General features: G+C 41.3%; 1 protein-coding gene across 1 annotated transcript in view; it reads left to right on the top strand.

Annotated features, from left to right (window-relative positions):
• GAD2 (glutamate decarboxylase 2) overlaps nucleotides 1-26,880 on the top strand; it is a 40,142-nt gene extending 13,262 nt beyond the window's left edge. Inside the window, exons 8-16 of the mRNA XM_063149644.1 lie at nucleotides 9,094-9,173; nucleotides 12,260-12,314; nucleotides 13,727-13,843; nucleotides 14,955-15,019; nucleotides 18,837-18,915; nucleotides 20,625-20,774; nucleotides 22,502-22,609; nucleotides 23,567-23,656; nucleotides 24,298-26,880. Coding sequence (XP_063005714.1) covers nucleotides 9,094-9,173; nucleotides 12,260-12,314; nucleotides 13,727-13,843; nucleotides 14,955-15,019; nucleotides 18,837-18,915; nucleotides 20,625-20,774; nucleotides 22,502-22,609; nucleotides 23,567-23,656; nucleotides 24,298-24,471 — 918 coding nt within the window. The 3' untranslated portion in view covers nucleotides 24,472-26,880. The remainder of the gene's footprint in view (nucleotides 1-9,093; nucleotides 9,174-12,259; nucleotides 12,315-13,726; nucleotides 13,844-14,954; nucleotides 15,020-18,836; nucleotides 18,916-20,624; nucleotides 20,775-22,501; nucleotides 22,610-23,566; nucleotides 23,657-24,297) is intronic.
• Nucleotides 26,881-27,097: the final 217 nt, after the last annotated feature.

Raw genomic sequence — 27,097 nt, 5'->3', positions numbered from 1 at the left:
GCTTTATAAAAAGTATATTCTCATCTTCTAGAGAAGTTAAGAAACTGCACTATGTGAAGACGGGACCCTTTAACCCTTGCCCAAAGGCTAAGGGATCATGGTTTAACCCTCAAAACAGCAGAAGCTGTTACTGAAAATTCAGAGGCCTAGAAGTACAATCCTTTTTAAGATAGGAAGTGTCATGCAGGACCTGAACACACACTTAAGATATGCAAATGTCATTTGTCTCATTTGTCACATCATGCTGATGATCTACCTACTTTAGGACTCCTTGGCCTGACTGAGGTTTCTCTCTGCCACAGTTGGATGCTCTTGAAAAACAATGGCCATGGAACAAGCAAATTGTAGAATCATAAAACACCCTGAGTTGGTAGGGATCCATCAGGATCATCAAGTCCCGTTCCTGACCCTGTGCAGGATACACCATGTGCCTGAGTGCATTGTCCAAAGCTTCTTGAACTCTGTTAGGCTTGGTGCTGGTGACCACCTCACTGGAGAACTATTACAGTGCTCAACCACTTTTTGGGTGAAGGACTTTCTCTAGATATTAAACTTAAGTGTCCCTTAACTCAGCTTTGTGCCTTCCCTCGTGTCCTGTCACTGATCACGAGAGTGAGGAGATCAGTCCTTGCTCCTCTGCCTCCCCTGATGAGGCTGTTGAAGGCCACACTGAGGTCTCCCTTCAGTCTCTCCTCCAGGCTGAGCAGACCAAGTGACCTCAGCCACTCCTCATATGGATTCCCCTTCAGACCCTTCACCATCCTTGGAGGCTCTCCTTGGACACCCTCTAGCAGCTTAATGTCTTCTTGTATTGTGGCACCCAGAACTGCACGTGATACCCAGGGTTGGCCCTCCTGGCCCCAGGGCACTGCTGGCTCAGGTTCAGCTTGCCATGGACCAGGACCCCCAGGTCCCTTTTCGTGGCACTGCTCTCCAGTCTCTACACACCACCAGGGCTGCCCCATCCCAGGTGCAGAATCCAGAACTTGCCCTTGTTGAACTTCATATGGTTGGTGATTGCCCAGTCCTCTTAATTTATAGAGGTCTCTTTGCAGGCTCTCCCTGCTCTTGAGGGAGTCAATAGCTCTCCCCAGTTTAATGTCATCAGCAAACATACCCAGCATCCAGGTAAATCCTGTGTCCAAGTCATTAATGAAGGTGTTAAAGAGCACAGGGCTGAGGATGGATCCTTGTGGAACCCCATCAGTGGCAGGTCACCAGTGTGGGGTCACCCCCTTCACTGTAACCCTTGGTGCCCATGATCCAGCTGGTCACCCATTGTGTAACAGGGCTGTCCAGCTGTGAGCCGGATGCTTTCTCCAGAAGGACACTGTGAGAGACAGTATGAAAAGCTTTGCTGAAGTCCCAAAGGCTTCATCTGCTGGCTTTCCTAGATCAGTGGGTTATAGAATGAAATCAGGTTTGACAAGCAGGACTTTCCTTCATGAAGCTGTGCTGGCTCTGACCAATGACTGCATTGTCCTCCAGGTGTTTTTCAGTACCTCCCAGAATAATCTTCCCTGTGAATTTGCCAGCTACTGAAGTGAAACTAACAGGCTTGTAGTTTCTGGGGTCCTTCTTCTTGCCCTTCTTGGAAGTTGGGATGATGTCCTCCAGCTTCCAGTCAGCTGGGACCTCTCCAGATTCCCAAGACCACTCAAAGTCAGTGAGAAAGGCTTTGTGATGACTTCAGCCAGCTCTTTGAGAATTCAGGCCCCATAGAGATTTGTAGGGATCAGGCCCCATAGATTTGTAGGGATCTAGCTGGAGCAGCAGATCCATAGTGTCATTTTCCCATGCTCTGCATGCAGGGTGTGATAGTAAACAAAGCTTAAGGTAACTGTATGTGTTTAGAAACTCGTAGATTTTGGTTTTCAAATTTTCAGTCAGATGCAAAGATTTTAATATCAGCAATTCTCAATGAAGAATTTCAGCATCCCAGATGAGACTCTCTTTTCATTACTACCAGTGTAGAGCTTCCTGTACTATAAATGAATGAAGTTGTATCACAGTTGCCACCACTACTACTGTAATCAGAATATGGCTCAGTCTGATGCCATTATAGGTTCAGCTGCCAGTGGGGGAGAAGGGAAGGGAGGAGTAATTCACAGCTTTTAAGTAATTACCTCCCTAATTTAGGAGTGCATCGTGTTCCAAAATTAGGCGCCTCACTCTCTGCACAACCAGTGAAGAGAAGCTCCTCTGGAGAGAAACTCAGAGCATCCAAATTAGGAACCTAAATATTCCTGAATTTAAATGTTCTAAATCACCTTTGGGAGGGCTTCACCTACTTTTGTGCACTGACCATAAAGAGCCTCCTCATATACACAACCTACATTTGGAGCCTAAAATAGGCCTATGTGATTATTCCAACTGTGCACATTCCCAGCCAGCAAATTTCCCCCATCCCACAACTTAGCACTCTGCTGCTGTTTGTTTCTATTTCACCAATGATGGTGAAGTACTCTGCAACTGCTTGGGTAGGTCTTCCTCAGGTTTAATTTCCTGAGATGCACTTGGCACTCAGGATTTCCTTCAGTCCTCTGTATTCATCAGGGCATCATCAGTGTTCTTTCATTTGCACTGCTCATGATCAGTGATGTCCTTCAGGGCAGCTGTTCTGGACTGCACATGATGCAAGAGACCTTAACTCAGAGGGGAAAAAGTGATGGATGCCAGTTGTAAAAACCTATTTCAGTCTATCATTTCAAACACTATGAAAAATCCAAAGTGAAGGCCTCCTCCTGTCTTCCAGCATATCAGCTTTAGGCTGCTGTAGCTGTTCAGAGGAGTCCATCCCTTTTTCAGCATGGAGAAAGCTGCTGAAAGAGATGGCTGCCTTCTCAGAACATTTTAGTTGTTCCATTTGGCCCCAAGGCAAGACCTGTTAAATTTTTACTGATTCCCTGTTGTGATTTTGACCTGCCCAGCCAGCACTGTCTTAAAGAGTGTCCAATAGTGGCTGGAAATTGTACGGAGCAGGGATTACACCTAGGAGGCAAAAGGACACAGTCATGCTGCCCTGAGGAGGAAAAGTGTGCAAAGGGGAAGTTTAGCTGGAGAGAACTAGGTGGGTTCAAGTCACAAAACAGACTTTGGCCCTTTTCATTGCTGGTAGGAAAATAGCTTTAAAAAGCTTGCAGAATTTCTGTGGACTTGATTAATTAGGGACTGTGTGGGCTTAATCCACAGTTCAGAAAATGAAAAAAAGGCTGGTCAAACAATTCCAGTATCTGTGGGAGAAGAGTGGTTTTGTGAAGTTTTTATCTGAATAGTTCCAGAAGCCTGCTGTGAAGCTTCTTGGTGCTGATGCAGGAGGAAGTTAAAAAATTACTTCTGTGTCTGTAGCTTGATAGACCATTTCACACAGGCTATGGAAGGTTTTGGGTTGGTTTCTGTGTGGAACGAAGGAAAATCTGATCCCTAATCTACCACTTCCATGATATGTAGTGTTGCCCTCTGTCCCTGCAACTTAGGAGACTCTTTGCAGAACTGCCACCTGCCAGAAGCAGTCCAAGGGGTGTTGTGTGAGGTGTTGCTTCCAGAGGGAGGCTTGAGGAGCCTGAAAGTTCTGTTTTCTATTTTGTAGCATAGACTAGAAAGCTGTAAATTAGACTCTGGGCATACAGAGTAAGTAGGAATTAGATTTGTTTCCACCTAAGGAAACTTAAAATCAAACTGATGGATTCACACATTTTTTTCTTTGCACTACTTACTGCATAATAACTAGAAAATTATTTTTATGGTATTTGAAGCCAGGGGGAAACTGAAAATTATTTGAGGAACAACTTATTTCAGGTAGCACCATTCAAATCAGAGTAAAAGCATTTTCTATAAAAGTAGTGCTCTAGTGCAGTCAGTCCTAAAGGAGAAAATCATCATTTGGGTCTAATCCTTCATCTGGTATGGACCAGAATACCTCGTGGCTTTTACAGTGCCACAGTATCCTCCTGAACTCAGTGCAACATTTCTTATTATATACAGTGCTGCAAAACTATCTGCCCTAGAAATAAACCAAATGAGTCTTTCTGATTAGAAAAGCAGCATGAAGTTGTGTGTTTGGAAAATGCCAAGGATGTGCATACTGGTATGTTTAGAAACATCAATATCCTCATTTCTCACCTGATACTAACAAGTAACTTTAAAAATTGAATAGCAGTAGGTAAATGAAACCCTAGCAAATATATCTCTCATTGCAGTGTATTTAAAACTTGGATGGGACGCAGTGTGTTCTTTTTGTAGGTAATTGAGGGAGAAGCTGTAGCTTGAAATCAGATGATAAAGATAGGATTCATGTTGCTTAATGTTAATCACCTGAAGTGTAAACATTTAATCTGAGTTAGTCTATACACTTTTTATGGCCAATAAAAAAGAGCGAGATCTGCAGAAGACAACTCATCCTAAGTCTAAAGCAGGTGCCAAAGCCTTAGGAGATCAGGGAGGTATGGAGATACCTTTTTTCCCCACCTTTGTGGGACCCCCAAACAGCAAGCCTGAACTAGAAACACATTTTTAGATTATTAAGAGAGAAATAGCCCAGCCTACACATCCAGAGATTGCACAATGCTTAAAGCCCAAGAGAAGTGAATAGGAAAGTGAATTCTCCTTCTTTGCTGGTGAATAGGTGATAAGGTGAGGCTGGGGGTCCAGATCTCCTGGGCTGCCAGTGACAGACCCTGGGGAGTTTCAGCTGCAGGAGATCAGTCCTAGCTTGCTCAGCATTTGGAAACTGGTGCTGATAAGCCACCTCCACAAAGCTCATGCCATTCTGGATTTATTTAAGCAAGGAGAAGCAGCAATCTGAAAACACAGCCATGCCCTGTGGGGCTCATGGCATTAGGATGGTTGTTTGTGACAGCTTCAACCATGCCAGATGATGAGCAAGTAATTTAGCAAGCTACAAAAATAGAAGCATCTGTATATTGAAGCACTTCAGATAACAATACTGTACTTTTCAGCATCATAGCATTTTTAATTATTCTTCCATTTTTCAGGGGGCTTATTCATTATTGCACATGTAATACATTTACACTCTCTCTACCTTACAAAGCTAACCATGTAAAAATGGCTATCTGGGGAGCAAACCTGTACCTAACAGCATTTGAAATTTTAGATAAAGGGAAAATTCCCCTGGCTCAGAATCACCTTTTTTGTTTTTCTGACTGTCAGAACGCTCTTAGTCACTAATATCTATATACCTATATCACTAATATCTATATCACTAATACCTTCTCCTTCACCCCTGAATTTCACCACATTTCTTTTTATATAGAAATTAGGTTCCTCTCTACTGGGAATATATTTGCAGTTTCCATGCACCCTGTGCAGTGTGTGAAGAGAGGGAGGCAGAAAGCCAAAATGACAGCCAATTCCCACCTTGTGTCCTCCTCTGTCTGCAAGCCCAGGACAGTGCTGAAACTCCAGACCTTCCAGTGCCCCCAAGCCTGGCTTTTCCTCTTTTCCTTCAGGGCTAGCATCAGGCAGCCTGCGCCTGCCCTCCCTTTGTCCCCTGGTTCTCCCTCCACGAGGCTTCAGATCCGTGTAACTCTTACACAGCTGAGTTGCGAAGGGTGATGTTCAGGCTCCCTTCTTGGTGTGTCTGAAAATCTGTAGCCCTGGTATTTGCAGAGGGGTCACATTTCATGTCCTTCCTTGTTAGCCCAGTTAAATCATCTGTGAATAGTTCTGTCTGATCAGGTTTATTTCTGCAAACCTTTTCATCTCGTTGACCTTTATAGTTTTCTGTGTTTACCATTATATTACACAGACAACCAAACTTTCACCAACATCACAGGAATATTAAACCAAATTTGAATACTTATCATTGTGAAAGTTTTCTTTGGTTCTGCAAATATATTTTTTCCATTTTGCTTTCATCCTTGGTCTTTCAGAGCCTGTCAAGTCCTTTGAGTAATTCCTGTGGTCTTGCCCTAAAACATGAAAACATAACAGCAGTCATATATCTGTTTGTACTGGAAATTCTTATATCTGTGACTGTATAGACAGATTGAGCCATTTCATATTCAGTTCGTTTAGAATTTGTAATTGCATTTGCCCTTCTGTACACACACTTCTGTATTTCTTCCCAATTTATCCGTAAACCAGTTTTGGTTCCTGGCCACTGAATTCCCTTCAGTCTCTAAAAAGCCTTCAGGCAACTGAGCTATCAGCACTACATTCATTTTTTTCCCCCAGTGCTCTTTTAGCAGTGCCATGAGACTTCTTAGCAAGGCAGCTGCACTTGGCCATATTCCAATAGATGCCTTTGAGCACATGGGCCTAATTTCCTTCCTCATAGTAGACCATTTAAATCTGTCTTTTCCTTTTTAAGGCACTTTGAATAGTTCTGGGTTGTTAGTATAAAAACAAATTGCAACAGTAAATCTTTTTTAAATAATGTGGAGTAAGGAGCAAAATTAATAAATGTAATGTCATCAACTCAAACCCCAGTGAAATATATCTGTGCCTCTTCACTCCTAAATCTCTACCTGCATTTATATATTTACACCACCCAGTATGTGCACATCAGTTCATGTAACAAATGAATAAAAAGCAGATTAATTTTTTTAAGTATATGCATTCAATTCTATCTTCATATAACATATCTGTGAACTGTCATTATACTGGCAATATTTTTGCTCTGTTTTCAATTTTTGCGAAGTTCCAAGATACTTTCCTAAACTGGGAATTTTTTATAAGCCTCCTCCTGCCAATAGCCATTTCATGGGCTCTTCTCTTCCCTGCTCCCACAAAGCTGCACTGCTGCCCCATAGGGCTCAGGGAGGCCCACAGGGCTGGGAACAGACTTTTGTATCTTTGATGTTTCGAGGGTTTTGGATTGGTCACAATCCAAGCCTTCATCTACAGTGCATTTGTGCTGGGGAAAAGCCCACTGAATTTAGTGAAGCTGATGAAACTCAAAGAAATGCATTTGTTCAAAAATTCAGTTTTGTGAAGGAAATAACATGCCATGAAAAATGTCAGTGTGGTGGCTGAGCTGTGATGTTCAGTGTTTAAATACTTCCTAGCACCTTGTGACTCCCAGCTAGAAAAACAACAGAGCAGATTCCAAGATGAACAGACCTGTGACCAGTGGCTTTAACAGGCTGGGTGATGTCTGGGTGTCAAACACCTGCAGTGTCTGAGTGCTGGTGGCTGCAGATGCACTTCCCATTCTCACAGCAGGTATCACAGGACTTTGTTCAGAGAGAAGGGATAGAAACTTCTTCACCTGATGTCATTCAGCACCCACTCCAAACCAGCCACCCTTACTCTGGATAAATCTTTGCCTGAAGGTGCCTTTCTCCCCCTGAATGCAGAGGAAGCCTACATGATGGTGTCACCTTGGTTAGGCTACCTGCAAGGGACAGGCACCAATCCCCTGTGGCTCATCTAAGTGATGAGTGTGCATTCCATTTATCATCAGTTCATGTGAGAGTCGGTGCAGTGTGTGTATGTTTACTTTTCAGAGTGTGCTTACTTCAGGGACTGGTGTGGTTTGCTGTACTAGTACTTCAAAAACTGATTTTACATCTAGGCAACGTGTTCAGGGGCTGCTCAATACACATTGTTCACACACTGAACATGAAGCCATGTCCACCAGGGAAAAGCTGTACCAACCCATTGCATTTAAAAAACAAATCTAGTATTAAAAATATTTGCCTGAGGAAGTATTTTCAAATTGTCCATATATCATCAGTGAAACATGACTTAAGAGCAATCTGAACTTCATAAAAATATCCAGATATTGAAAAAGTCAGCAGACATCATGAAAATGTTAAGAATTTCATCCAAAATGGTGAGAATACAGGCATATAAAAAAGGAGTTTGTACTGGAAATTCTTAACCATAGCAATTTTAACCATAGCAGTCAAGCCTCCATGAAAACTACTCCCTGAGAAATTTGTAAAACACAAAGGTTTTTCCTTCTGAAGTTGAATGTACATCTTTCAGTTCTTCTACTCTTCTTCCTCTTTCATTAAGTTGTAATTTTCAAAGTGTTCATTATGCTAAGAGTCCTTTAGCATGCAGTGAATCTGTGCCCTCGTGGCCTTTAGGTGAAGTCCACACGTTTAACCATTGTGCCAGTCGCTTCCCCTTCTGCTCTCAGCTGCTTGCAAATACTCCCTTAACAAAGCCATAGTGATTGCTTCTTTCCTTTGTGATCTGCAAACTAGGTCTCACTTTCTTCTTTAACACTCTGGACACTTAAAAAGCCTTGTTAGGTTTTTGTCTTCTGGATCTTTTTTATAGTGTTACATCCTAAGTTAATGATACTGTAGTATCTAAAGAATTTCCATTTTTTCAATGTTTAATAAACTGTAGTTAAAATTACTTTAGACAAAATTGTTAACAGCTGGGTTTGAGTTAATACAAAACCAGATTCTTGGGGCTTTAATTTGATATAAAACTGTTGCATTATCATAATCACTGGGATTCAATTTAGGATTATACACCAACACTAGCTTGGGAGTTAAGTCCTATGAGCAAGAGAAAATTAGGCCAATGTACACTCCAGTATGTAGCTTACACATTTAATTTGTGTATACAGATTAACTAATAGTCTTACTATAATGATAATAATAGCCCCATTCTGATTTTAAACTTCAGTAGCTGTATTTATTAGTAGGAGTTATTACTGGCTTTCACTGGCATGACATCACAATTAGGCTTCCTATATTCATTTCTCTCTTTTTCTCTGGGCAGAATATACATTGTAGCACATGACTCTGGGCATCACAAACTAAATGAATTCTGTAGAGAAGACTATTTTGTTTCAGTAAATCAAGCTCACAGCAGAATCTGTACAAGCAATAGAAGCTGCAGGTTTGCATCAAGGTCCAGCATGGACCACAGTTATGTCTGTAATATTCCAGGAGTAAACCCAGATTAGAGTGATTGCTGTTCCTCCAGTTGAGGGTACTGACCTTCTTTGAAGCCTCAAATTACAGTGATCAGTTTGCAAAAGGGCTCTGAATGTAATTACTGCCTCATGGAACTTATTGCTGAAGGGTTTGCAAGAGGGTAGTGTTTTATATTAAATTAAATAATAAATAATAAAACAAGTAAATAATAATAAATTTATTTTTTCAGAGTCACTTTTCTGTGAAGAAAGGAGCTGCAGCCTTGGGTATTGGTACAGATAGTGTGATTTTGATTAGATGTGATGAAAGGTAAGTAAAGATGTCAAATACACCTTTTATTGTGGTGCATAGCACAGGATCATCAGGTGCTCATCTCAGAGAGAGTATGTAGGATGTGATCAGCAGTTGGTGTAATTTGTCATGGCACTATCATCTTTATCAGCTTTACACTAATGCATCCCACTTGAGGAACTGGCCCTGTTAGTAGCTTCTTTATGGGTCCATTTTTCGAGTCCATAAAATATCTTAGAAGTTCCTTTCCTCGGCGGTTTCTGATATATTTTTGTTTCATTCTGATGTGAAACAGGATATCAAACTAATATCATTCTTTACATTTTGTGCTGAGAAACCAGGAGGAAGCTTGTTTTGGTCAAATCAGACTGTCACGTTTTGATCCATTAAAATGAGCTGCAGTGGGCCTTTTGTAGGAATAAAATATTCAGGAGCATTTTCTAGTATAATTCTACTACTTCATGTCCCCACCATCTTTCTCAGCAGGATTGCATTCTCTCAGTGCCCTTGAGAGGGACATGTTTGTGACAGGATGTGCAGAGAAGGATCGTGGCAGCATTGAGGGAAGCACAGGCTAAGGAGGATGGTGATCCTGGAAACCAACAGCGCAGGAGGCAGCTGATGTGCAGCTCACACAGGCCCTGAGAAAGGGTGGGAGATAAATCACTGCTTACCTCACCCAGCTAAAAGGTTTCAATCCTCTGTGAAACCCCATTTTGAGAGAAAAGTATATTAACAAAATCAACATGTTCTGATAAAAATTTTCTGGTTTAGGGAAAACACTTTCTGTGGGACAAAAAATTAATAGAATAATTCTTACTGATTCTATTGAGAGTCTTTCCAATAGAAAATGCTATTTGAGTCCCTTACTATTATAAGGTATTGAATTAATTACATCTCTAACATAATGGAAGGCTTTGCTGCTATCACAATACTCTGCTCCCACATTAAAAAACAAGCATCAAGTAAGCAATTTACAGTGCTTATCACAGTGCCTGCATATTGACTTATGGTCCTATTATCTCTTTATTAACAAAAGACTGAACACACCTTGAAGAGGATTTAGTGACGTCAGAACAACCAACACATATCAAAATAAATCCCCAGTTGTTTCTATTCACTGGAGATGGATGTGGATCAATGAAGCCATGTCATCTTTTTCTCCTTGTGCAAATTCAGTGTAATGGTTTTCTGTAAAGAACACACAGGTTGGGCTGCCCACGCTGAACTGAACAGCAGGATTCCTGTGTGTCTCACAGGCACCACAGGGACACAGCAGACAGAGCAGATTGTCCCACAGCACAGGGACAGAGCAGATTGTTTGCAGAGGATGTGGGCTGGTGTGGTTGAGAAGAGCCTCTGTGAAGATGTGGGACTGTGGAAGGAGCATTTTTGATGTTTTCAGTATGACCAAGCATGCTTCTCAGTGCCTCTTTTCCATTCTGACCCACACCTGCCAAGCTTGCCTTGTTTACCTGGTAAACCTTGACCCTGCTTGGGTATTGCACTCCCCTGGCCATGAATTCCTGCATCTACTCATTGTGACATGGGGCTGGAAAATCGCTTGCTTTGGTAAAAAAATTGGGCAGTGAAAGCATCTGCCCAGTTCTGTGTATGCTTCTATGCACAAGCTCACTAAATCAGAAACTATTACAGATCAACATCTAAATTATGTTTTGAAGAGGAACTCATTGCCCTCCTTTGACATGGTTTTATTTTCTTTATTCCTCTCATGATCCCAGGAACATTTTTGAGTGTTAGACTACTACTGCTTTTCTCTTATCATGTACATGTGTCTGGGGGGAGCTCACAAGGAGCTGAATACTCTTTGGACCTTCCTTGCACTTCTGCAAGAAAAATTTGGGTTAACTTTTAGATTTTTAGTTATTCTTTTCATATTTTACTGTTTTGAATATGCAGGAGAGATTTCGCAAAAAAACTCAGCAGTACAAACCCATTTCTACTAAAATAAGTACCATCTTACTGTAAGCTGTGTGAGGATGGAAGCTTACTAAACCAACAGTATCTTATTACAATAAATTAATAATTTTTTTAAAAGGACGTGCATGAAAATGTCATGAAAACAGGTTGAGGGTTTACATGCAAAAGGAAACTAAAACTAATGGGTTTATTAGTTTCCACTTCATTTTGAGCTTTAATTAAGGTTCTTTTTTTATAGCAGCAGGAATGAAGGCCTAGTGAAAGAAAAAAATCTGAAAAAGTCTTTAAAAATTTGAATTTGTAACAATCTAAATGTACAACATTCAAAGCTGGTGAAGACTTTATTTCTGTAACATGGGAATCTATCATTTTTGTATTGCTGGTATTCATACTGCCTGTTCTCTTATAGATTTGCTTGTGTCTATAGCAAAGAAAACCATAGCCTTCATATTCAGTATCAGCACAGTTTTATCTTGCACCTAGTTAACTCAGAGGATTTCCTAAATCGGCCTTCAAGCCTTGCCCAGCTGACTCTGCAGTGGATGGTTCATGTGGAGGTGTTGCGAATGCGGTCGGTGCACGGAGCCTGGCAGTGCATTTGGCGAGTCTGGGCTGGCAGCTTCGCGCACCCTGCTTCCAGGGAGGGCACACACGCAATCCCCTGAGCCGTGGGAAAGTCTCCCTGGCGCGCCTCCATCCCTGGGAAGGGAGCACAGAGACGGCTGCTGACAGCACCGCTGGCTGGCACTGCTCAGGGCTGTGCAGCTCTTCTGGCTTTTTCCGTGCCTGCTGATCGGGGATTTGGGATTTGGCACCCAGTGAATTCTTGGGACGCTGGGCTGAGCCTCTCCCTGGGAGACTGAGGCTCATTCCCAGGACTGTGACTTCAGGCAGGACCAAGAGGCTCCAGGGAGCAGCATCAGTCTTTAATGGGGTGGCCACGAGAGTTTCTCTCAGTTCCCATCACTGTATTGATGCAAATATATTGACTAAATAAACAGGGTAAAAAAGACTAATGGACAGAGTCTGTGCTCTTCAATGCAGCATAACTCTTGGTCAAAAAAGTCACTTTGCTCCTTCTTTGGGTTTCCTATTAAGTGAAGAAGGAACAGCAAAAGTTGATTTCAAGATCAAGTTACTGATATAACTCTGTCTTGCTCTAGAGGGAAAATGATCCCATCAGACCTTGAAAGAAGAATTGTTGAAGCCAAACAAAAAGTAAGTTTACCAACTTTTCTGCTCCCAAAGATGAAAAAACCTGAAGAATGGCAAAGCCAGTTGTTTGCTTTCTTTGGTAAAACAACACAGGCTTGCCCATTAAGTTTTGATTTATTTCTTAGAAATGTAGCCTGCCAATTAATGAGGCAAGAGTTGCTGAGAAAATAGGTTTACAACTACTTTATAATATCCATGACCTATTTGGCTTTCTTTTTTATATGATGTTTTGCATAACATCCTCCTCTTCTATATTATCAGCCTATGATGCAGCTTCTCAGCTGAGTATTATCAAAACCTGAGTCATAATTTTGGGGAATTTGTTTTATTCTAATGCATTGAAAATATTTTTCATAGACTCACCAAATCAGTGGAAGGTAAACTAAAATCCACATATCTCTAAAAATGCACACACTTGTATTTGTTCACTGAGAGAAGCTAGAATTAAAACATCAGATTAAAGCATGCAATAAACTCAGCCCTGTGCTTTCAGCATTTATATTCACTAGACACACAGCAGCCAAACCTGATTAATAACACAAATCTTCATTAAAAGCACATTTTTCCCAATAAATGCAGTACAGTTGATAAAAAAAAAAAAGGCAGAATATTAATAGAGTGCTACTCAAACCTACTGACTGTTGCAGAAGGAAGTTTGGACTTTTTTGATGGTTTGAACCCCAGTTCTGCAAAAAAAAAAAAAAAAAGTAGCCATTTTTGACATCGAAGTACTCCTTATAAAATCAACATAACTGAAAATGAAATTAAAATGAAACACTTATATAAATTTTAGCAGACCCCAGGTCACACTGTGCAGAAGTGATGGCTGATGAGGCACAGCATTTAGCAGATGGAGTTCCAAGATATTCCCTGGCCTCTGTGGAGGCTGCTGCCTTCACCTGTGAAGAGCTGTCTCCTTGCTCTGCCTTGGGGATGGGGATGGAGCCCCCACCTCCCCTGCCCCACATCAGACCCGATGTTCCAGTGACAAAACCGGGGCACCGCATGGCCAGACCGGGATAATGGCACTGCAGCCCAGGGCACAGTCCCCAGCATCGCTTCTCTCTGTGGTGCCTGGTTGAGGTTTGTTTATGTGACATCCTGCAGTGCAGACCTTTTTGTTTCAGGTTTCAGGCGGGTGGTGTGAAGCAGAATTGCTCTGTTGAGCCCGTACCTGTCTCAGCATCCTCATAAATGGAGAATGCTGGTTTGGAAGTTTGCTGCCACCTTAAGGTAGAAACAGAAATATCGCTGGCGTCTGAACGTGGAGAAAGCCAGTGTGACCGAGCAGGGATGGGCTCTGGCAGACACTCGTGGGGTCACTGTGGGGACAGCACAGGAGGAGCTGGGGCTGCCAGGGGATGAGGGGGCTGCAGCTCTCTGACCATGCACAACCTCCCTCTGCTTTCTTGCAGGGATTTGTTCCTTTTCTGGTGAGTGCCACGGCTGGGACAACAGTGTATGGGGCATTTGATCCTCTCATAGCTATTGCAGACATCTGCAAGAAATACAAAATCTGGATGCATGTGGATGTAAGTACCATCATACGTAGAGGGCTGGATTACAAGGTGTATTAACATTAATTTATTCATTTTGGAGAGTGTCATCTTGTACAAAACCCATTGTATTTAGTTCCTGTAATTAAGTCTAACATTCAAGCACCGACTTCCCACTTCTCTGAAAGGCTCAGGTCAGGGGGATATTTTAGGAGCTGTGACTGTGCTTGTACTTGTAGCAACTGGGACACTTAAGTTGATCTAGTTTGAGTGCTTTTGGCTTTCAGCTTTATCTTAAATGCCATTAGTAAAGAAATACGAAAGAAGCATACTGAGAGCTGGCTCAGCTTCTGCAGCAGCTGCAAAATAAATATATAAGGAAAAATACATTTGTCTGTAATAAAGTACTGCAAATTGCTGATCAGGTTAATGCAAGTGCTAGGGAAATTTATCAGATTGGCTTCTTAGCTTTTTCCAGGCTCTTGCCAAGAAATCTTTCTAAAGGATCATCTTTCAGCCCTAGAATATCTTCTATGTCATTTTTGCAAATCCTTTCTCCAAAAAGGCTTGGTAATTGACTTCTCATAGGTTTGGGAGTCTTGATTTTGAATTACTGTGTCAGCCAAAATCAGTCTATTCAAAGGAAGAATTTCTATTTACCTTAAATACTTCTCAGTCACATGAAATGCCTGCTTGTCCCAGATCTCTGAGGAAAGCAAATGAGCAGAGGGCAAGCAGTAGTGGGTCCAAAATATGATGAAAATCCCCCAGAGCAGCTGAGATCCCAACCTGTTTGTTACTACAACTTAGTGACTGCAGGAGAAAAGGCAGCTGACCCAGGAGCAGATCTGCAGGTCGTTAACTACAGCATGGGGCAGCCCTTGGGTGTGCTGGTGTCAGGAGAGGGGGTGAGTGAGGGGTTTGCAGATGAGCAGGGTGGGAGCCTGGATTTGGGGCTATTCACTGCTGCTTCCAAGCTGCTGGGAGAAAATCGTTAGCGCAGCTCATGCCTCAGGCCCCATCTGCCTGGTCACTTTGGAGTGTGCCACATCAGTGAGAGAAAAGGGTCCCAAACTGATGGGAGGGCACAGATGTCATCAGGGAGGGAAGCAGAGCTCTCATTAAGGTGCTGTGCCTTGCCTTGCAGGGAGCGTGGGGAGGTGGGCTCCTGATGTCGAGGAAACACAAATGGAAGTTGAACGGCGTCGAAAGGTAGGGTTTATTGGTATCAATGAAAGACATTTATTAAATGCATTTTAACATACTTGTCATTACCATAGCAATGCCTGCAAAAATCAAGGATCATATTATCTCTGAGATACAGTTTGGAGAAATCATATAAACTGTCCTTCCAGCTGAAGCAGCATTGCAGAGTGCCTTTGTGACTATTTGTTCTGAAGTATAAACAGCAGACATTCCATGCTTGTTTCTCTCTTCTCCCCCGTGCATTCAGGGTCCAGAGCAGTCTCTACAGCATTCTCTGATTCAGCATCCAACATGAATTAGCAATCTCATTTCTCTAAGAAGTGAAGGTCTTGTACACTGAAGTATAAAACTCAAAGTATAAAATGTGGGTGCACCTGCAGTTAGGACAGATGTCCTGCTCTGTCACTTCTGGAGAGAATATCCCCCTCCAGACTGCGTTACTGATGTCTTCAGTCAATCTGTGCCTGGATATAGACACAGTTGTAGTCATGAACTCATAAACACTGCAGATAATGCAGATGAATGTAAGTGATGCTAGTCCAGGCTGGAAGGACTGAACTTGAACTTAAGAACAGCTGGTTACTCAAAAACACTAGTTAAGTCGTGGATGTTGAGATTTATCTACATTCAAGATGTATCTACGATTTTAAGATGTTGAGATTTATCTACATTCAAGGAAAGACAAAAAACAATTCAGGATTTTGGTGAGCCACAAATGAGTGGAAGCTCAGAGAGTATTTAGAGAAATTTCAGAGGTGCTTTCCCTGTTTTGTATTCTTCCCAGTCACCTATTTAGTCCACTTTTTAGAGGCAGTGTACGGGGCTGGATGGAGTCACTTGCATTTCTGTATTTACTGAAGTCCATAATGTTTGAGAGTAAAGCATTACTCCCTTCCTCCTTCTTTATCACTAAATCAAATTGCTGTTCCCTGCCAATTAAAATTACAAACAACTTCCTCATCGTGATCCTGGAGATTAGGAGGATACCTTGATGATTCAGTTCTTTTCTCATACATCTCTTATGCAAAATTTGGAAAGCAGCCAATGATTCTATGATTTCATTTAGTTAAGACTGCCTGCAGCACTCCAGACTTATCATGCATTAAAAGGACAAATATCCAGCAAGCAAAAATCTACCTCATTGCCTTTGAGGGCAGAGTATGAAACAAAGGGTTTGCCTCTCAAATTGCTGTCCAAATTGTGCTGGAATGAGAAGTTCGGGTTAAATCTACTTTGGAGCATTTTCCACATAATTTAGATCCAGAACTCCACTGGATTTTATTAAGTGCTTTGATAAGTACCATCCCAATATGTTTGGCAGAGAATTAAGGCAATTTGGTATTTTGAATGCTGTTCCTCTCCTTACTGGACACAGCGGCTCATTTCAGTGCGTCCAGATCTCGGGTATGGGAACCTGTAGAGCAGACCTTTTAAGGACCTTTCTGTTTCATGGTAGATAATGGAGTCATCACAGGTCTGAGTAGAAGAGAACTGAAGCTGTTGCTCATGTTTGATGGGAGAGGGAACATTTACTGCAGCACAGTGTGCCCTGAGTTCTCACATCCTTCAGGTGACAGCCAGCCAGCAGAAACACTCGTGTCACAGGAGGATGACTTGCAGGACTGTCCTTGCCAGGCCCTCCAGTCTCCCCATGGCAGATTTCAGGGTGCTGGAAGGCACCCAGGGGGAAGCACAAGCCCCAGTGTGTGGAGCAGATGGGTCTGGCCAGCATCAGGAGTTCCAGCCGGGTGTCCCCCGTGCAGGGCTCAGGCAGGGGCTCACACTGCGTGAGAAAATCCTGTGTGCAGTGAGTGAGGGCTCCCTTAGAGGGGCTGGGCATCCTTACCAGGGCTGTGGCTGCTCAGTGGTTGCATCACTCTGTATTTAATGATGGCTCAGGACCAAATTCTGCCAGTCATGAATGTCTCCTGTCATCCATTTGAAATCTATAAAGGAAAATCTTTTTTTTTTCTGTCTTTGACCCATAGCCAAAAAATCACATAGGTTTTTGGTGCTCAGTTATTTGGTCAAACATGAGATGCTTTTGGAAAACATCTGTGAATTCTGTAGACTTTTTTACTTTTTGTCTTGGTCAGCAATTTCTTCAAACACATACTGATGACAGAAGCCCAAAATAACTGATAGCAAATGAAAAATGGTGGAATTTTATTTTACATAATTAATTATTTTTCTGTACACAGTTGGTATGTAATTAGGTAAATAAGTGACCATAAGGTAGATTAAATGTTTTAGACAGATAATTCCCATCTGGCTGCTGTCAGTAAGTAACCCTTTTGCTTGAGAAAATGCATACCACTATTGTTACTTAGAGGTCTCTTAAAGGATTTCCATCTGATTTTGCATAGGCACAAATAAAATTAAAAAGTATCATATCAAGGGAAATTCATAGACCTGAGTGAATGTTCAGAACCATTAGCTTTGGTGTTGTAATCAGATGACTGACTGAGCTGATTAAAAGCTGCCAAATACTCAAAAAGCCTAGCCAAGTGGCCAGATGTTGCCTGTGGAAGACTGTTCCCTACAGATTTTGCATCAGGCACTTGCACAGTCCCATTTAAATAGCAAAGAAGAAAGCACAGAAGTGCTGCCTGATGTCCATGTGAATTTTGAAGTCTCTTGCTTTGAAGGAGTGGAAGCAATTTGGCAGGAGGTGCAGAAACCTGTAGCACTGCCTCCAAGTGCTACAAAGGAAAACACTGCTAGATTCTAACCTGCTCACCTCTGTTCTCATCAGTGTTACCTGCAAGTGTGCCCTGGGCCCTTTAACTATTCCCTCAGTTGACTGATTTATACCATTTATACCACCAAAATATGAATCACTGCACTAGATAAAATCACATGCACTATGTGTCCTTGACAGCTTGCCAAATTGGATGCAAATAAATACATTTATCAGCTAACTCATCATATGCAACAATAGTAATTACGAAATAGCCAGTTTAGCATAACACAAAATTAAAATAATAAACAACTGGACAATCTTCCATTCAGCCCTCACCAAAGTCCCAAATGCCTCTTCTCTAGACTATGTTGTGTCAGCTCTGTGCTTGTTCCCAAAACCTAGGCTGACAGCAGTTTTCCCAACACATTTGTTCTGAAGGTCCAAACAGTCAGTTTGGACCCACTGACTGTTCTGAGTCAGAATCACTCTTTTCTGGAAAGATTGGTCAGTTTAATGCTTATTATTGTAGTTGTTTGAATTGCTTTAGCCAAGCAAAAAATTAGGGAGCTACAAAAATTTGCTGTCATCAGAACAACAATAAAAATTACTTTGGGCCAGTTTTCCCAGGTTACTCAGAGACTTAGTGATACCCAGAAGTATTCTATGGAACTTTTTAAATGCCTGTGTGAGCTAGTTGTGAAAGTCTTGCTGCAACTGGAATAGAAGGAGGGAGATCTGCTGAGTTGCCAGCTTCTTATCTGCATCTTTAATTGATTGTGCAATTTTAGAAAGTTCATCAGTCAAGTGCGTGTTTTTTAGGAAGTTTGCCCTACGTTTGTAAATTACAGATGACTCCCCAGCAGGTTTAATGCTGATTAATTTTAGTGGATAGAGCAATTATCCTGTGGTAATTTGCCAGGATTATCATCCAAAAGCCAACTGGAGTGGATTAGGTCCCCTGTGAAGGCATTACTTTCCTAATATCAATGACCTAGCCATGATCATTTCACTTTGTTTGCTCAGAAAAAGGAAAAAAGTGAGTATTGCTACATGTTTGGTATTACTCTAATTATTTCTAAATGCCTCTGGGGTTTCATCACATAGTACAATGTCTGAGTTTCGTGTGGTTTTCTGTCCCAGGGCTAACTCAGTAACCTGGAACCCTCACAAGATGATGGGCGTCCCACTGCAGTGTTCAGCCCTGCTAGTAAGAGAAGAGGTATGTCACAATGTACATGCTTCTCTGCTTCTTTCTGACATTTTACTGCTGAAAATCCTGGATATTTTCTTCATAACTAATGAATGCTAATACTAATTAGCATATAATTAGTTAATAGCTAATACTTGCTAATGTGATGAGGATTATAACAGGAACTGAGAAAAGACCTCTGTTCATATGCTTCAGCCATGACTGCAGAAGGAATTAAAGCAGGTGTCTTGCAAAAATGAGGCAATCAATGGCAATATCTGTAGAGTTTTGTGACTTTCCATTCTAAATATCCATGGTTAAGTTGTGGCTGCATGACTGTGTAATCCCACTAGTTGCTGTGTAGCATAAGATGTTACTGCATGCAAACTCTGGTCCTCTTGGGGTGAAAGTCGTGGTTTACAAGCAGCACAACATTTGGTCCAGAATCGAGGCACCATTACATTTTCTAGACTTTTATGATATTCCTACCCAGCTTTGATCTATATATCCACTCGGGGCGCATGGAAGTAAAAATGGAGCACTAAGTGCACTTGGAATAAAAAGTAAATGTTTCATTTAGTGCTAGAATTTGAATTACCCTTCAAGCCTGTAATTTTCATATAACCATCACTGACTGGGACAGCTGCTGTACAGCCACCACTTAATAGACCAGCTATCAAAAAGCTGGTTGCTGTTTTGCTAACAGCTGTACAACAGATTGTATACAAAGTGATTGCACTTAGGAAGAGAGAAACTGGCTTTTATTTGCCCTCTGGGTCAGTTCCCCAAGACAAAGCCTGCCCAGCTGAAGTCAGTACCATCCCTGACTTCTAGTGCGAACAGATGGTTCAGATTAGGAGAAAGTCAATTTTTTTCCCCCTCTCATTTTGCTATCTCAGTTTTGAGTTACACATAAAGATTAGACTTGATGATAAACAGCCATGTTATGATTCTTCTTGGACTGGAAATTGCCATTTTAGGCAACAGCCCTAAGGTAAACCATAAACTTGGTTGAGAACTTAACTAGAGCCAGAATGTGGCTTTTACTTAAAAAGCTAAAAAGGAAACCTCATGCTTTCATGAGCCAGGTTTCCTCACCTTGTTGGTTTCTATCCCTCCCACAAAGGTACCTCTTAGAATGGTATGTTGCAGCCCAGAAATAGGTCTAGCTGGGTTTTTAAAGGCCATATGCTCTTCTGTCTGCTCAAAGCTTTCTATACCGCTTAAGCATCCAAGCTACAGCTGAGGGCTTCGCAGAAAAGAACTGTTCCTACAAAGAAAGAAAACAATAAAAATCAGAATTTTAGAGACCAAAGCAATTGAAAAGTGCTGTGATATTCTTTAGATTAGTCACCGATTGTCTTGGTCTGACTCAGAAAAGAAGCCTTCAAAGGAAAGGAGGAAAAGGAACCAGAACAAAGAATAAAAGGCAAGATCTAAAAATTAAGTTAAGCATAAGATTGCTAGGAAGCACAATGTCCAGCTTTTAAAAAAATTATTTGGATCTGGGAGTGGATTACACATTGCTGGATCAGGTACCAAGGCATCTTGGGCACTGATAGGGATTAATCCATTGAGCAACTAAGTCTGGTTTTGTGGGGTTTTTTGATCTTCCTTTTGCGCTTGGGCATATATTCGGCTGAATTTGGGTGTTTGCAATTTTTCACCCAAAGCAGCCCTCAGAGCAGTAGTCAAAATGTGTGCTGACATCCCTGTGCTTGTGTCCTTGTGTCCATAAGGGATTGATGCAGAGTTGCAATCAAATGCATGCTTCCTACCTCTTCCAACAAGACAAGCACTACGACCTGTCCTACGACACGGGGGACAAGGCTCTGCAGTGTGGGCGGCACGTTGATGTCTTCAAGCTGTGGCTGATGTGGAGGGCAAAGGTGGGACTGCCTGCTACACATTTGTATTAAAATAATGCACACCAGATACACTTGAGTTTTTTTTTTTTCCTGTAATCATAATTTTAGAAAATACCTGACCTGAATTTCACATATATAACATGAAAGAAAGAACATGATTATTTTCTGGGGGTTTTATACTTTTAAGGACGTAGCTTCAAAGCAGCACACATGATTTTGAAACTTGAACTGTACGGCTTTGCATAGCATTTGCCTTGTGTAACTGTAGGAGTCTAACAGCATAAATCATGTGCCTAGGAATGTTGCTACAAAGATTTCTGGAAATAAAAAGATGTTTTAATTATATTCAGAAATTATACATGGCAAATCAAGACTGGAATACCTAGGCAATACCTAATTGCATGCAGTAGATAGGAAGTAGTCTTTTGAAGGATAGAGGAAAACTTCCCTGGGAAATCTGTAAACACTAGCTATAGTGATTACTTTATCTGTATTGCTAAATAAGTTCTTGTGTGTATTTATTTAATCTGTTACATCAGGTTGCCTGAGGTTGGTTCAGAGGAGATGAGATCACTGTTTTCATTTCCAGAAAGCCTTCAAGATTCTCATGTGCTTCATTAAACCTCTGAGGAGGTGTGGGAGTCTGTAAAGGAGGATGCAATAGCTGTGGTGCTAACTGGGGTCTGCAGTGTGGCAGGTGATTTTAGCCACATGTCTCTTTTACTCCAAGCCTTTCTCCCAGGGCTACCTCTACTCTGTTTTAAAATCTTTATACACAGAGGGATAATGACAAGGGCTTTTTAAGTCAGTTCTGCACTGCCAGAACAGATTTAGCAGGGACATACATCCATTACTCAGAGACATTTCTCCTACAGCCCATTTTTTCAATATGGCTTGCACTGCTTTTTCTCTTCTCACACTCTGCTTGGAATATTAACATTACAAAATAGGGCGTGTGTTTCTTAAAGAGTTTATCTATTCCAGCTGTTTATTCCCCTTCCTCCCTCTTGAAGCTGCATCCTTTGTTTGGGGCATCATAGTTGGTGATTGCAGTAACAATTATGATGTCACAGAGAGTATTATGACTTCTGCCAGGGAAGAAAAATCAGGCTTTTCTGCAGCTCTTAAAAACACAGCTTCTGATTTTGTATGGTATCTGTTAGAAAAGAAGAGAGAAGAACACTACAGAGGCAGGGTGGTATCTAAACAAAGTGTGCTTTTCCACAGGCATTACACTGGGCTTTAAAACTGTATCTACCCATTCTGTGCTTAACTAAAATGAAAAAAAATTATTATTGGAAAGTCCCCAGCATATTATTATGGAAGATGAAAATCCCCTATCCTGAAAATAGTGGGAGACACCACATATCTGGAACTCAACACCTCCTGAAGACCCCACTCTGTGCCAGTGCAAACTGTCCAAAACCATCCTCAGCCTCTTTGCAAAATCTGCCAGAGTCACCCTTTGAGATGCTATTCAGGTTCTCAGCAAAATATTCCTGAGAACCAAGCAAGTGCCTGATGCTTATTTTGCAGAGTTGGCTACAGGGGTGTCAGTGGCAAGAGCTAGGGACAAATGAGCTCTGCTTATCAAAGTGCCGTTATCACATAGAATCAGATCCTTGATCTCACAGGGACTTCTGAGAGGTGACTTCTGCTGATGTGTTGGCAAGTATTGCATGGTCCTTTTGCCCTTTTAATTCATAGAACAGACCCTTACATAACTTCTTTTCTTCATCTCTGTAAAGGGAACCACAGGATTTGAAGCACAAATTGATAAGTGCTTGGAACTTGCTGAGTACCTATACAACAAAATAAAGAACAGAGAAGGGTATGAAATGGTGTTTGATGGAAAGGTAAGTAGTGCAACTTCTTTTTCTCAGTTGATCAACAGTGTTTGCTTCATTACCTATTGGGATACTACCAACAGGTCAAATCAAAGAGCATGAGACAGAAAGCAGGGACCCTTGTAACAAAACCTCAGTTGTGCCAGTTCCTCTCTGCCTCATGGAATGCAGGGACAAGGGAGATGAGGCAGCTGTGCATAAGTGTTCAATTTTCTCAGTTTAACCCTGCTGAAACAAAACCCTGGTGTCTCAGCCTGACACAACACACAGAGGTACAATGAGAACAAGCTCTTAAGTTGTAAAAACAAATTGCAGTTTGTTAATAGCAGGGTCTCCTTGGAGTGGGTGTACAGTACCCCACAAAATGCACAAAAAATTCAAAAAATGTCAACGAGTTCTTACTTTATACCTTTCTGCTCAGTGGTCCCATAGATGTTAAATGAGCTAAGATGCTGTGCTGCATGCATTTTAATACAGCAGCTAGCTGAATCAAATTGAGAAGTAATAAATTCCATTAAATGCAAGAAAATCTTAGACTATCTTATGCAACACCTGTGGCTCCTGTTTACAAAATCAGATTCTGTATTCTTCTGTCATGTAATAAAAGTAAATGACACGGTCCTCACCTCTAAATTATCTGTAATAGACTCTTGCCTTAGCCACACGATGCCTTCAGCCCCCAGAGGGGACAGGAGCTGCAAAATCCAGATGCCTTTCAGAAACGCATAAATATATTTGCCCAGCTGGATGATGTGTTTTTGCATCTGACACCCTGGGAATAAATTGCTTAAAATTATCTTTTCTGCATTAATAATGATGATGACTCTCAGTGGACCACAATAATGAAAACCATTGACTGCTGTCACAAGATGATGTATGGGAGGGAGGGAAGGCATGAACCTAATTTCAGTTGAGATATTATGAGCATCTCTTACAACATAAACCATTCTGTTATTCTGTGCTTAGCCCCAGCACACCAATGTCTGCTTCTGGTACATCCCTCCCAGCCTGCGTGGAGTGGAGGACGGCGAGGAGAGGACGAGCCGCCTGATGAAGGTGAGCAGTGAAACTGCAGTGCCACAATGATATCACAGGGCAAGGGAGATGCTGGCAAATGACAGCTCCATGGTCCTTTTACTGCAGGCCAGTGTGGCACCACCTTCTCTGGTCCCCAGGTTGGTGTTCCCTGGCTTTGCCCCATGCCCAGAGCCCGCATTTGCCCTGTGTTTATGCACTGGAGGCACTGGGAACTGCAGTCACTAAACACAGCAAGGGCAGCAAAAGCTCAGCAGCACTGCAGCACCCAGGCACATGAAACCAATTGTAGCCATGTTGTGAGCGTACAAAAAGCAGCTACTGTGTCCCTGTCAGCAATATTGAGGGAGTAGAAGAGGGAAATTTTGCCCATATTCAATTTATCCATTTCTTTGTCGTGCTCATTTAAAGAGCACGACAAAGAAACAGGATAAATTGAATGCCTTTTCAGTGTGACATTTATTCCTTACTGGAGGTTAATGTTTTTATTAATATTGGATGTAATTTCATTTCAGCTGCTTGTAGCCCTCCATCCTCTATAAAGAAAAGGAAGTGCACTATGTTTTAATAACAATGAGGGCGATTACAACAATGAAAATAATTATAATAATGACAATAATAATAGTCATCACCCTCCTCCCCTACTTTCTGTTGCTCTGCAGGTGGCACCAGTGATAAAAGCCAGGATGATGGAGTATGGCACCACCATGGTGAGCTATCAGCCCCTGGGGGACAAAGTGAACTTCTTCCGCATGGTCATCTCCAACCCTGCGGCCACTCACCAGGACATTGACTTCCTGATTGATGAAATTGAGCGCCTGGGACAAGACCTATAAGAGCTGGGTGTGAAAGCCTGTTCCTGGACCTCTAAGTAGACAATTAAGTTGTCACAAACTGTGCGAATGTATTTGTAGTTTGTTCCAAAGTAAATCTATTTCTATATTGTGGCGTTGGAGTAGAGTACAGTTTAAAATCAAGAAACATGGCTCCTTTAAAGTCCTTTCCTGAGTTTTAGAATGCCTCCTTAATAATTAGGTGCACAAAAAAGCTTCATTGAAACAAATAAGGAAGACCAGAAGATACTTAAAATTTTACCCCAAATTTTAACACAGTAATTACTTTAAATTAACAGCAATCAGACTGAATTATGCCAAATTTGCCCAAAATTATGACAAAATCAGTTTGGGGAAAGTGGGAGGGGGTGGTGAGATGCAGAATATACATGCTGTATGTTTAAAAGTGAAAGGATTTTGCCTTTTTCATAGTATTAGAGCAGAATTTCTAATTTACCTATAGCAACATTTCAAATGTATTTAAATAAGTATAGTTTTACAAAAGGAAATATATATATATATATAAAAAATCCTATTTTGTAAACTATATATTTTTATTTTATATGGGTTATAAAACTGCAAGTACAGAAGCTGAAAATTAACTGGGATTCTTTTTCTTTTGATGGAGGTGCCTCGAATATTTATTACTGCTTATTTTAAAAGACAAGCCCACGTAATACATTCTTTCTCCATGTCATATGGATTGTACATCTCCAGGGTTGGTTACTGAAAAACCTCAAGAGGACTGCAGCTCTTACAACCACTTAATAAGATCAATTACAGTACAACAATAGGATGCTATTATTCCTAATTATGTTTCCCATGTGGCCTGAGCAGACGCACAATCGATATACAGTGCTAACCAAGACTGAAATGAGGTTGTATTTGGATGGTTTCTGTGTTCTGTGTTTAAAAAGCCTATTGAAAAAAAAGGTCACAGCTGAGTAAATTCTTATCTCAAAACTATTTCTGCTGTGAGCAGTCCCAGACTACATTGAAAACCTCACAGCTACTTTAAAAAGGTGAAGACTTCTTATAGATGTACAGGTCTGCAAGACAAGACCTAAATTAAATGTGACTGCAATCTGAGTGACAGGGGTGGGGTCTCAGTACAGGCTTGTTTGTCAAAGGATTTTCACAGTGCTGGACTCCATCCTTGTCCACAGTGAAGTCAAGATATGGCTACATCTGCCCAAGAGCAACCCCTACAGCGCCTCAAAACCTCTTTAGAAACCATGGGCACTGCTCTTGCAGAAATTATTTGCTGCATTATTCCTTAGCTTTAGAGGTGTCTCTGGCATGGAAAATTAAATTTATCCTTTCTCCCCCCAACATCTGGAAGTGTTGGTAAGAGTTCTGCAGCTTAGACCTGTCTACTTATAACCCTACTAAAGCTTTGGTTTTAACTTTGCCTGAATGGCCAACTTGTGTTTGTAAAGCAATATGGTTTTGCTGTCTCTAAAATACTTGAAGACAAAAAAAGAAGTGCAATGTGGGTTTAATTTCATCTAAACTAGATAAATGGAGTATTGATTCAGTGTAATATGAGGACATGAAGTAAGAGGAAATAAATAGTGTCTGTAATTGTGTTGCCTTTATTATATTGATAGTACTGTTTTGTCACCTCAGATTGAGGCTGTGCACTTTAGATTTAAACTGTACAATGTTGCAAATCAACATGTGTTGCTGTATAAGCTTGTACAATATATTATTGATATGTCATTATTTGTGTGGTAGTAGTATTGACTCTTGATATTGTAAGAACTGCATTCACGCCTGTCCCTCTACTGTATCTTTGCTTGGTGTTAACCTCTCAGCTTCTGGGCACGCCCCTCACCTCACAAAGTGGATTTCCATTGCCACCTGCATTGTGTTTCAAGCCAAGCTGTAGAGGAGATACCAGTTCTATCAGGAAGGCCTCAATGTGACCTCTGCTAAACGTGTCAAAATCAGCAGAATAATCACTGAAATACTGAGTAGAGCAGCAAATTATATTCTTTCTTCTTGCTGGGAAAAAGGCAAGCAAAGAACTTACAAAGTAAAAATAGGACAGGGACAATGACAAAGGTGATCAGTAGCCTGGTTACATCTTGCATGTGCAATTCCTTTTAAAGTGCTAAGTGCAAACAGCGTATTTATTAGATGTATGTGCCAAACCAAGATTTACATTTGGTGTTCCAGGAGAACCAGCATTTTTTTTTACACATTACTGTACTTATTGCAGCCAGGAAGGAGCGGCATAGCAATCTGTTCTTGTGTTTGACCAAAGTATCTTATCTGTGGTGTTGATCTAAATCCAAATAAAAGTGTAACCTGTGACTCTGGGTCTTTTCATTGGCAGCACTGATGAGCACTCTAAGCATTTGTGCCATTTTGGAGAAAGGCCCCAATAAAGAGAATGTTTAATTGGAACTCTTGATGTCTCCTGCTGGATTTGTTCATTACAAGATGCATTCTGTTCACTACTGTAACATAAAAATATCAACTCCACCACCAGACTTTTTCTGAGTCAGTACTCCAGACCTTTTTGGGAGGCAATACTCAGCACCAGCATACAAAGGTAAATCTGCCCTCTGCTATTCCTGTACCTTATCTTTACAAGATGGATTTCATTTTTTCACCTCAGACA

The sequence above is a fragment of the Melospiza melodia genome, chromosome 1, assembly GCF_035770615.1.
Source record: "Melospiza melodia melodia isolate bMelMel2 chromosome 1, bMelMel2.pri, whole genome shotgun sequence".
In the NCBI taxonomy this organism is placed as follows: Eukaryota; Metazoa; Chordata; class Aves; order Passeriformes; family Passerellidae; genus Melospiza; species Melospiza melodia.
The sequence above is the reverse complement of the archived record's forward strand: the minus strand, read 5'-3'. Positions and strand labels throughout refer to the sequence as shown.